The 11880-nt window shown below is 51.2% G+C and overlaps 1 protein-coding gene across 2 annotated transcripts; it reads left to right on the plus strand.

The window, feature by feature from the left end:
* The first annotated feature begins 1341 nt into the window (after nt 1-1341).
* Nucleotides 1342-11819, plus strand: PHKG2 (phosphorylase kinase catalytic subunit gamma 2). Of its 2 annotated transcripts, none has more exons than XM_047713641.1 (10): nt 1342-1455; nt 1856-1968; nt 6708-6883; nt 7158-7212; nt 8231-8296; nt 8381-8544; nt 10602-10692; nt 10792-10945; nt 11018-11143; nt 11250-11819. In XM_047713641.1, exons 2-10 carry the CDS (start codon nt 1874-1876, stop codon nt 11541-11543), a joined length of 1221 nt encoding a protein of 406 aa, XP_047569597.1. In that variant the 5' UTR covers nt 1342-1455; nt 1856-1873; the 3' UTR covers nt 11544-11819. The 2 variants fall into 2 exon arrangements, with proteins under 2 accessions (XP_047569597.1, XP_047569596.1); XM_047713640.1 differs by having other exon boundaries at nt 1440-1528.
* The last annotated feature ends 61 nt before the right edge of the window (nt 11820-11880 follow it).

An 11880-nucleotide genomic window follows, 5' to 3' on the forward strand; every position in this document is an offset into this window, starting at 1 on the left:
TGGCTCAGTGGGTTAAGCCTCTGCCTTCAGCTCAGGTCATGATCCCAGGGTCCTGGAATCGAGCCCCGCATCCGGCTCTCCGCTCGGCAGGGAGCCTGCTTCCTCCTCTCTGCCCACCTCTCTGCCTACTTGTGATCTCTGTCTGTCAAATAAATAAAATCTTTAAAAATAAATAAATAAAATTATACCTCCAATTTCAATCAGTCATAAGATTCTTTCTCTCCTTTTCCCATCTCAAATTCCATAGTCCCATATTAAGAACCTTGGCTGCCAGATACATCAATATGTTTATTCATTTGCAAATATATATAAATATAAAAATATATTCACTTGCTCAATTTCTGAATAATCCTATTATAATAACAAACAATAAGCCTACTAAGTAAAGCTCAAGTTTTCTTTGCAATTATTTTGTCTTTAGATTGGTGGTATAAAGTCAAAGTACTCTGTTAAAAAGTTACTTGGATTCGTTTTTCTCTTAAATGGTTGTGACCCCAAAGTGACATTTCTAAGATAGTTGTTAGAAGTAAATGAATTCATTCTGTGCCTCTTTTGCTGGAACAGGATCTCCACAGGGTAAGGACTCCCTCCGCCCCCGCCTTCCCCCTCCTCCCCTCGCCCCAGTCCCGCCGCTGATAGTTTAGCGTTTAGACGCTCGGCAAATATTTATTGAATGAGTAGGTGAATGCCAGGGTTGAGCTGTGCACTGAAAAGTCTTAAGAAGTAAGTCGCTCCTGGCAATATCTCAACTCGCCAGTTTTAGAACAGAGTGTGATACTCCCCAAGGCTTATGGGAGGCGGTGGTAGAAGACTGGGAAAATGTATAACCCCAGACGGTGAGCATGAGAGCTTTGGAGGTATTCAAGAATCCGAGTGGCCGGAGGACTAAGAAGCCACTTCTGGTTGACGTGCCGTGGTTCGTCCAAGTCCTCACCAGGTGGCAAGTTGGGGATCCAAGCTGCGAGCTCCGAGAGTTTTAAGAGCTGGAGGCGGCCCCTGAAAGCATACACTTTGGACCAGGCGGCCAATTTTAAAAAGAGCGGATCTGGACAGTGATGCTAGGAAGGGAATGAGGGAGTCATGCCCAAGTCAGCGAACGTGAGGCGCAGCAACTCCCGCGTCCTACAAACCCAGAAGCCACGCCTTCCGGTAAACCTAACTTCCGGGTCCCGTTCCGGGCCTCCAACCCCACTAGACAACAAGCACTCCGCCCCCGTCGTCCCTTGCAGATGCTGTGCGCTAATTGGCTGCATCTGAATCCCCGCCCCAACGTCTCTGCCTTTGGTAACTCCGAGCTCTAACGCCCGCGCCAACCTCGAGACTCTCCGCTTCCTATTGGACTGCAAATTTCCAATCGGAATTGTTTTTGAACCACAGTTTTCAAGCGCCGCTGGCCATTGGCGGACAGGATGGGGGCGGGGCTTGGGGTCGTTGCCGGCACCGCCCGGGTGTAAGGTAAGGGACAAGAGGCGAACCCCGCGATAGAGCGGCTTCACGTCGACCCTGGCTTCTCTCTCCTCCCCCGCGGGTGAGCCTGCGCGAGACCCCGCGCCCCCTCCCAGTGCCCGCCCAAGTGCGCCTGCGCAGCAACAGCCACCTTCCAGTGTGCCCCTTCCCTTTTTCCTCCGCACCTTTTCCCTTCCCTCCCCCGCCCCCCTCCCTGCCCTGACACCCCTCCCGCCCCCAGGCCCTTTCGTGGGGTCTCCCCAGCCCTGATCCTTCCCCCACCCCGTCCCCATCCCCGAAGATCCTGGCGCCCCAGCCGCAAGGGCTGCGCCTCCGCGAGCCGCGATGTGCGTCCTCCCAGAGCCTGTGGGCCTCACTGCCCTCACTGCCTTCCGTTTCCCCCACACAGGCCCCCACCACCTTCAGAATGACACTGGACGTGGGGCCGGAGGATGAGCTGCCCGACTGGGCCGCGGCCAAGGAGTTTTACCAGAAGTACGACCCTAAGGACGTCATTGGCAGGTGAGGCTTAAGCCAGGAAAACAGAGGTCCGGAGAGGTCGGGCCCTGGCCAGAACACACGGTTCCATCTGAGGGCGGGATAATTCTTTTTTTTTTTTTTTTTTGAGATTATTTATTTATTTATTTGACAGAGAGAGAGAGAGAGAGAGATCACAAGTAGGCTGTGGGGGGGGGGGGGGAGCAGGCTCCCCGCCAAGTGGAGAGCCCAATGCGGGACTCCATCTTCGGACCCTGAGATCATGACCTGAGCCTAAGGCAGAGGCTTAACCCACTGAGCTACCCAGGCGCCCCTGGATAGTTCTAAATGGGAACGAACAGTGGTTAGTGGAGGACCATTTGGGGACTTAAGTCTTTGTCTGGGTCAATCCCCATTTCTTTCACATTCACTCATTTATGTGTTCAACAGACGTAGTTAAAGCAACGAAGGTCTGCCAGACACAAAGCTAAACACAGGGAGCATAGAAGAGATTTATGCCTTGGAGAAGAAGTAACTGAAAGAGACACATGAGCATTCAAGTGGTATCAGGTTGTGGGATGGGGCTCAAAACCACAGCTTTCCACAAGGGGTGATCTTTGGGTCTTGAAGGATGAGTAGTGGTTCTGCATGCAGAAAATAGAAGGAAGGCCTCACCTGTAGAGACAGTGACAGGTACACTTATTCATCCAAGGTTTCCTAAGCATGTACAGTGTGCTAGGCGCACTGTGTGAGGCACTGGGGATACAAGTCTCACATGTTTTCTGTTCTCCTGGAGTTTGTATTCCAGTGGTAGAGAGAGACAGTAAACACAAAAACAAGACAACAGTCATCATCTGCTCAGGTGAGGGGATGAGAGTAATTAACGGCGCTGATGCTTGAAGGATGGGCATGAACAGGAGGATATATTTGGGGCAGAGGGAACAGCACATACAAAGGCACAGGCAAAAAAAGGCCTATTCTAAAGCAATAGGCAGATGATCATGGTGACTGGGATGTAGTAAGTGGGACAAGGTGGAGGAGATGAAGTTGGAGAGGTAAATAGAGGCCTTATGCCATGATAAAGAATTTCTATTTTATTCTAGTGAAACTGATGGTTTCAAACAGGGTAGTTAAATTAACATGGTCTCATTTATATTTCTGTGATCTGGGGGCTATAGGAACTCAGCCTTTCTGTGCCTCAGTTTGCCATTTAGATTGGGAATAAAAATAGACCCTACCTTGTAGGTTGCTGTGAGGATGGGAAGAATTAATATGATAGTCTTGGAACACTTCTGGCACATAGTAAGTGCTCAACATGAGTATGTTACTACATTTTAAAAAGATCATTCTGACTCTTGTGTATAAAATGGATAGGAGGGGGACAAGAATGGATGTGTGGAGACCAGTTAGGAAGCTGTCGATTGATTCAGGCAAGAGATGGTGGTGGTTTAGATTTGAATGGTGGTGGTAGAGATGGGGAGAAGTGTGTCGCGGCCGGCACGACAAATCGACCAGGGTCGAGAGGGTAAGAGGATGCTGAAAAGAAATTAAGAGACAAAGAGATGGGGGTAGGAGGAGCACCAAGGAGGATGTCCAATAGTGCCAAGTTTATTCAAGGCAGCAAGGCATTATATAGCTAACAGAAACAATCATAAGAAAGTATCTATTTTTAGTTGATTACTAAAGAGTTTGCAACATGCACAGAAAATCCTTCAAGCTTTCCCATTATCTGTTTCCCAAGCACCAATAGCAGACCCTCCAGCGCCAGATGTACTGACTTCAAGGCTACTCAAGACATAGTTTATGTAAGCACAGCACAGTCTTACAATGGTGTAGTCTATAGCCCGTGCAAGGACAGCAAGGACCAGCCAAGAATTTCTGACCCTGACCAAATCGTCTCTGACTAGCAAACATGTGGGAAGTCACGTAGGCGAGCGCACAACACATAGCACAGACCCTTTCTCAGTGCTACTCGACTTTATCGACCTAAGCCTTTTGTTCGGCTATTCAACCATTAAAGGAGGCACAAGTCAGGGCCTGGTTTGGTTCTTGTCTCAAGCCTTATCGTGGCCTCCCACAGAAGTGGGTAGATTGAGGTGATGATTTGAAGAGAGACTGATACAGTTTCCTGAGAGACCAGATATGGGCCATAAGAAGAAGAAAAGGAAATAGGAATAATGTCTAAGGTTTGGGTTTGAGTGCCTGAGTACCATTTTCTGAAATGAGGAAGGCCAAGGAGGATCGGATTGCCGGGAGGGCCGAGCAAGTCAAGAGTTCAGCTTTGGAAATGTGAAGTTTGAGATATCCAGCTGGAGCTGTCAAGTGGGTACATGCCCCTGCAGCTCAAGACAGCTGTGATAGAGCAATCAGTTTGGGAGGCAGTAGCATATGCATAGTAGCTGGCGAGAAAATATATGGAAAGAAGTGAAAGGGGCCAAGCTCAGGCCCTGGGGCATGTCACCATTAAGGAGTTAGAAAAGGAGGAGTCAGCAAGGGAGACTAAGGAGATAGCATCTTTGAGTTAGAAATAAAAACAGGAATAGAATGTGCTTCTAGAAAGCTGGCATGGTCTGCCATGATCAGTGCTTCTGAAGCCAGGAAAGCAGAAAGGACTGACTATTAGATTTGTTCAGACTCCTTTCAGATATCACATGCAGATGTTAAAGAGGCCTTTGGGATCAGGAATTCTGGAAAGGAATCAAAACTTGAGGCAGTGCAGTGGGAGCCATTTGCACAATTGGTACTTAAATCGCCCAGAACAGGACGGTCATCAGGGGGAAAGGGTATCTGGAAAAGAAGAGAGCTGACATCCAAGTCCTAAACTGATGCGGGGTTTCAGGACCAGGTAAAGGAGGATTCATTGAGGCTAGGAGAGCCCTTAGGGAAGAACAATGGTTCCACTGCCATGGGGTGCAGAGAGATCAGTTTCGGAGAAAGCAGGTCAGGGAGTAGGGTTCGTTAGCCTCTCATTCCAGCATTACTGTAGCAGCAGCATCCCTGGTCTCTGTCTTTTCCCTGTGTTTCTACTGCACAGTGAATTACCTGTACACTCTCACTAAATGAGTTCCCAGAGTGCCAGTTTCTTCATGTATGAAATCTTCATGTCTGAAGTCTTCATGTCTGAAGCTTTAAAAGAGCTTGCTGCATTCTAGAAATTGGTGATAAGTTCTAAGTCACTGAAGCAAAGATTGAATAGCAGGGACATTGCCAAAAATGAGGCTGCAAAGAAACTGAGACCATTTGGTGAAGGCCTTGAATGACTGGCGAAGGAACTGGGATTTTACTTCTATCTTGCAGGTAATAGGGAGGCAGTATGGAAAGAATACAGTGTTGAGTGTCCTCCATAGTTAACTGTATAAGGTTGAAATTATTAGGGCTCACTTAAAAAGAGCACAGTTGCTCTAGGGGTCCCGCTGAGGAATGAGGGTATGCTTAGAACTTAGTTGAGAATTTAAGCTGGAAAGGTTTTAAGCAGGAATGACATAACTGGGGCGGTCATTCTGGAAGCAGTGTGGTGGATGGGTTGCGTGGCCGAGGTTGGCAGCGGGGAGATTAGTGAGGAGGCCGTTATGGCTATGGGGGTGGAGTACTAGGAAGCAGATTTGAGAAACACACCAGAGGGAGTGGACTGGTTGGATGTGGTAGATTGTGAAAGAAAGGGGAATACCACGAACTCTACTAAGATTTCTAGTTCGGGAGTCTGATTGAATGTCATTACTGTTAATGGGGGAATTAAAACTGTCAAGTGGCAAAGAGTAAGATAGTAGGAAGTGGTGAGCACTGTAGCAGCTAGAAGGTTCTTGTCCCACTTAAGATGGGAATTCAGATTTGAAAAGAGCAGCTCACTGACCAAACATAACACATCTGTGGGCTGTGTTTGGCTGGAGGGTCAGTGGTTTAGATCTCTTGATGGAAACAGAGATGTGGGTGACAGGCATTCTAAGCAAAAGGCATTATGTAAGAGCAAAGGAAGCCGTGAAGGGCAGCCAGGGAATGAGCACAGGAAATGTGGTGTGAGGTCCGATCTTAGAGAGATTCATACTTAGCCTGAGGTACTTGTAGGATCGTAAGGAATTGGCGACAGATTCCAAGCCAGGAAATACATGTCTAGGACTTTCTCTTCACCATGCCAAATGGATTTTTCTTCTTCTACCTCATGGCATTTGACACCTCTTCAAGTTGACGTTGTCCACACTTCAGAGCCCGCAAAATGGAAGTCCAGAGACCTGATGTCAGTGGGTCACTTGGAGGTTAGTTAGTGGCACATTTGGGACCTACACCAAGGTCTCCTGATTCACAACTTTGTTCTCCAGTCAATGGTCTGCTGTTTATTTGGAACCTCTTACACTTGAGGTATTGTAGGAGAACTTTGGGATTTGGAAGGGGTAATCAAGGGAAGTGTGAGTAAAATTTGGAGGGAGCTTTAGATCATTTCTTCTTGCTTTCTCCTTGTGGGGTTCCGGGAGAAGGGGCAGGTTCTGGGGCTCAGTGTGGAAAGGACCTCCCTAAGCTTCTCCATGCAGGGAGTGGCTGAGGCTGGATTCGAACCCAGCACCCCGCCTGCCTTCCCTGTGAGCTTTGTGTTGCATCTTGCTGGGTACTCACATGGCTTGCTGAGGCTACTGTGAAGCTGCTGTAGGCCAGGGTGAACCGCGGCAGGCTGCCTTATTGTCCCGATGGGGCTTCAGAATACGGTGCAGCGGGTACAAGGATGGCGAGGCTCCACACTGTGTGGAAATGAGAGAGCAGGAGGCCCTGACGCGTGTGCGGTCTGACTCTGGCAGAGGAGTGAGCTCCGTGGTGCGCCGTTGTGTTCATCGAGCCACTGGCCACGAGTTTGCGGTGAAGATCATGGAGGTGACAGCTGAGCGGCTGAGTCCTGAACAGCTAGAGGAGGTGCGAGAAGCCACGCGGCGAGAGACGCACATCCTTCGCCAGGTCGCCGGCCACCCCCACATCAGTGAGGCTGCGTTCCCCGCTCCCATTAGCCGACAGCCACCTCCTGCCGGCCCTGCCCACAGCCCATTTCCCCCAGCACTGCCTCCACACCTCTGCTCCCTTCATCATGGCTCCGTTCCACCTCACAGTGTGGCCAGCCTTTGGGTCCCTACTGCCTCCTTTTGGTTCTCCTTCCTTCCCAGTAACAGCCCACTGCACCTCGGGGTGGAATGCCCCTTTAACTTGCACCTGCTCCTTTCCATCTCCGTATCTCTGCCTTTCTGCCTCTTTCCCAGTCACTCTCATCGATTCCTACGAGTCTTCTAGCTTCATGTTCCTGGTGTTTGACCTGTGAGTATCTCCCTGCCCTGATCTGAGAAGCATCCTCCTCCCCTCCATGCATGGCCCCAGCCTGACAACACAGTGGGCTAAGATTACCCTGCTCACACTTCCCATGGGCCCGTGGCCCAGGCCCCTCTCCCTGGGTGCCCTGAGGAGACAAGTTCTTCCAGAGTGCTCATGACCAGCCAGTTAAAAAGGGTTTCCATGACCCCCAGGCACACTGTCCCAGTCCCCCATGGTTATAAGATCAGCAGGGAAGACTGAAGAGCTGAATACTTCTTGACAGATTCTTGCTCCCCTATCTGTTGCTGTGAACACCCTACTTGGTGTTTGTCTCTGCCCATTGGTTCATTTCCTGGGTAGTCTGAATCCAAGTGTGAGATGTTCTACAATATAGTGTAAACCAGTGCAAAGGCACTTCAGAAGAGTGGTTTGAATAGCAAGTAATTAAGAGAGACCCCTGGAAAAATTTCACAAAGTCTTCATACAGAAATGACCCTCTGCAAAAGGGGCGGGGGAGGTAGGAAGTGTCTGTCCCCTCGCCATGCAGCTTTGCAGAACAGTTGCATGCCCCCAGGCAACCCCTGACTTCGAGGGTCGACGCAGAGTTGCAGTTAGAAACTTGGTTTTTGAAAGACAAGATAAAAATAAGATCCTTCCCATCTTTTTTGCCATTATTACCTGTGAAGTTTTGGTCCATGATCTAAATAGATTCACTTTAGAGGGTCCTCTTCGAATATAATGAGTCTCATATAATGAGGACCTCCCGTAAATTGCGGCTGCAAGAAGGTTCTTATTCTTCTAGCACAGCAGCCATGGCATGGCGCATGTATTTTGACTGGCAACCCCTGGGCCAAACTGCCCCTGGCATCCAGTTCACTCTTGGGGCACTCTGATCGCTCAAAAAAAAACCAAAGAGGACTCTCTCTCCCCTGGCCTCTTCCATGGTATTTTCTATGAGCACTGGCTTATTTTTCCCAGCCCTCATGTAAGGTACACCCACCTCCCAACCCCTCCTGTCCCTTAGGATGCGGAAGGGAGAGCTGTTTGACTATCTCACAGAGAAGGTGGCCCTCTCCGAAAAGGAAACCAGGTAATGACAGCCTGTGGCCCGTGGGGTGACCAGGGGGCAGGGCGGGGTAGGGAGAAGCAGACGAGGAGACTGTGCCTTCCCCAGGTCCATCATGAGGTCTCTGCTGGAAGCAGTGAGCTTTCTCCACGCCAACAACATTGTGCACCGAGACCTGAAGCCTGAGAATATTCTCCTAGATGACAATATGCAGATCCGACTTTCAGATTTTGGGTTCTCCTGCCACTTGGAACCTGGCGAGAAGCTCCGAGGTGAGGGGGCCTGGCGCCCTAAGAGGCTTGGGAGGGAAGGGGACCCAGGCCTGAGGCTGGTTAGCTGGGTCTGACAACCGAGTACCCAGGAATCAAGAAAAAGGGAGAAGTGAGTGAGCACTTGCCAAGTACCTTCTGTGTGCAAAGCCTTGTGTGCATCTGAGTGGGCTTCCCGGTCTGCGCGGGGGAGGGGACAGAGATAGGTGTGCAGGTCGTGGGACACAGCCAGGCAAGGGACCATGCAGGGGAAGCCAGGATGGAGGAGCGCCTGATTCAGCTGGAGGGACCTACTGAAGGAGGGGTCTCCAGAGCTGGGCCTGTCCCGAGGAAGAAGGTGGTGGAGGGGTGGGGGTGGATAATAGGCCTCAGCTGCGTGTTTGGGTTTTGGTACAGATAGGATGGCAGTGTGCTGCTTGGGTGCTAGGAAGAGCCCCATGCGGCCAGACTGTGCTGCTCCACTGGTGCACTGGGACTCACCCTGTGTGACACCATTGTGTCACCATTGTGACAGAGATATTTTTATTTTTTTATTTTTATTTTTTTTTTTTTTAAGATTTTATTTATTTATTTGACAGAGAGAGATCACAAGTAGATGGAGAGGCAGGCAGAGAGAGAGAGGGAAGCAGGCTTCTTGCTGAGCAGAGAGCCCGATGCGGGACTCGATCCCAGGACCCTGAGATCATGACCTGAGCCGAAGGCAGCGGCTTAACCCACTGAGCCACCCAGGCGCCCATGTGACAGAGATATTTTTAGTGCAAATGGAAGACTTCACAAAGTCTGACTGTAGACTCCTTAGAGCTATTAACATTGTACTTTCTGTCCCTCATTGGCTTGGCGCTGTGCTATTAACAGCTGACGCTCACTGGCACCGCACTAAGTCTTTATATGGCTGGGTTCTCTAGATCCTCTTGACCCCTCTTTGAGATAGTGCCTGGATCACCATTTGATAAATGGGCTTAAAGAGGTGAGGGGACTTGCCCACAGTCAGGTAGCTGGGACTTGAACTTGAACAGTCTGACTCCAGAGCTCATGTTCATAACCTATGGACTTAACATGTTTGTCTTGCGGATGCTGTGCTTTGTTTCCCTTTGGGCTTCCCCATACACTTTTCCCCATTCTGGAACCATCTTTGCTCCTCCCCCACACCACCCTTGCCCTTGGCTTTAGGAACTCAGGTTTCCCTTTAAAGCTCCAGGTTAGGTTAGATCCCCTGCTTTCTCCTCTTCTCCCTTCAGGACACACCTCTTACTCTATTATTTCTTGTTTGCTTTTGGATAGACAGCTTGGTAAGGGCACATCTAATTTCACCAGTGTCTAGTATGGTGCCTGGTACATGGTGGGCATTCTTCAATACTTTTGGTGGGAATGAATTACCCAGAGAGTCAGGCCTATTAAGCTCTCCTGGAAGTATGGCACAGAACACAGTTGGGCAGTTGCCAAGATGGAAGATTTGGTGCCTGAAGCAGAAGCAGCTACATATAACAGGCTTGGATCAAGTCCTGGAGGGCTCTGTGTTGGAGGAGTCTAGACTTGAACCCAAGGCCGTATGGGGTGGGGGTGGGGGCAGCCAGGGAAGGATTTGAAATGAGAGACTTACCTAGTGTGTGCCTTAAGAAATCCCATAGGCCCACTCGTTCTCCTTGGGTTTGAGTGCTGATTCCACTATACAGAATAGCGATCATAGGTGGAGGAATCAATTTGAGCAGAAAGGAACATAGAAAAGAGTGAAGATTTGTTTTCCGTGTGTATTATGTATGTAAGAACGTGATAAAAGGCTATGTAAGGGGTGGGTGGGTGGGATGGAGGCGCCAAGAGATATGGTGACTGAAGTCAGTCCAAAAATCAGATTTTCCCAGGAATACCACAAGGAACCTTGGTGGTCACTTGAGTTGTTCAGCAGGGATGGATGGGGTTAGGTGAGCCCTCAGTGGAGGGTGGGCAAGAGCAGAATGGGAACCCTTTCGGCCCTGGCAGTGTGGGGGCTCAAGCAGAGGTCTGGAGTTCGGGACCCTTGAAGGAGCTGGTGGCATCCGTCAATCTCAGCCTTCTCTCCCCAGAGTTGTGTGGGACCCCAGGGTACCTAGCACCAGAGATCCTTAAATGCTCCATGGATGAGACCCACCCCGGCTACGGAAAGGAGGTCGACCTGTGAGTTTCCGATCTCCCCGCCTCCCCGATCCTCTGTGTTCCATCGTTCACACGCCGGCCTGGCACCTCGTTCTGCCTGACTCCGCTCTCTCCCCCCAGCTGGGCCTGCGGCGTGATCTTGTTCACACTCCTGGCTGGCTCACCACCATTCTGGCACCGCCGCCAGATCCTGATGTTACGCATGATCATGGAAGGCCAGTACCAGTTCAGCTCGCCCGAGTGGGATGACCGTTCCAACACAGTCAAAGACCTGGTGAGCCAAGGCTGTGAGTGGGCTGGGGAGGAGGCCCAAGCACTGCCTCTCACGCTCTGGGGTTCCCCCTAGATCTCTAGGCTGCTCCAGGTGGACCCTGAGGAGCGCCTGACAGCGGACCAGGCCCTGCAGCACCCGTTCTTTGAGCGCTGTGAAGGCAGCCAGCCCTGGAACCTCACGCCCCGCCAGCGGTTCCGGGTAAGCCTGCGAGCTTCGGGGTTGCACCTGCTCCTCTGTGCCGTGATCTTTCTCCTATGGTGGCTACTGCACTGGAGCTCACACGGCCCCCCCGCCTCCCCACCAGGTGGCAGTGTGGACTGTGCTTGCTGCGGGACGCGTGGCCTTAAGCACCCAGCGTGTCCGGCCACTGACCAAGAGTGCACTGCTGAGGGACCCTTACGCCCTGCGGCCTGTGCGGCGCCTCATCGACAGCTGTGCCTTCCGGCTCTATGGGCACTGGGTGAAGAAGGGGGAGCAACAGAATCGCGCCGCCCTCTTCCAGCACCAGCCCCCCGGGCCTTTTCCCATCTCAGGCCCTGAAGAGGAGGGGGACTCTGCTGCTATCCCCGAGGAGGATGCTGTGCTGGCGCTGGGCTAGCACTTTGGCCCCAGGGACCCCAGAGTGTAGGACTCTCCAGGAGGAGGATTTTTATCATTCCAGCCCTTCTGGGCTTTGGCCTTGGGCCTTGCCCCTCAGGCTGGCCAGGCCCACCACTGCTTGTAGTACCATGAAGAACAGCCATGTACCCCTGCCCCCACCAGCTGGGGCTTTGGGGTCGGAGCAGAGGGGGAAGGCAGCCACTCGCAACACCACACCTAGCCTCATCTGTGTTGCTTCTGCCGCATTTGCAATAAAATCTGCACGCCAGAGGGAGCCGGTGCCCAGTGTCTGGTGTCCGGCTTTGGCACGGGAGCCCAGAAGGTGCTCGGGAGCA

The sequence above is a fragment of the Lutra lutra genome, chromosome 18 (assembly GCF_902655055.1).
Source record: "Lutra lutra chromosome 18, mLutLut1.2, whole genome shotgun sequence".
Classification (NCBI taxonomy): Eukaryota; Metazoa; Chordata; class Mammalia; order Carnivora; family Mustelidae; genus Lutra; species Lutra lutra.

What these genes read in the sequence shown, in the direction of transcription:
- PHKG2 (XM_047713641.1), top strand. Translation starts at nt 1,874, where the DNA reads ATGACACTGGACGTGGGGCCGGAGGATGAGCTGCCCGACTGGGCCGCG. An exon ending in ATGTTCCTGGTGTTTGACCT is followed by an intron (nt 7,213 to 8,230) that starts GTGAGTATCTCC and finishes CCTGTCCCTTAG; the next exon opens with GATGCGGAAGGGAGAGCTGT. An exon ending in ACCTGGCGAGAAGCTCCGAG is followed by an intron (nt 8,545 to 10,601) that starts GTGAGGGGGCCT and finishes TTCTCTCCCCAG; the next exon opens with AGTTGTGTGGGACCCCAGGG.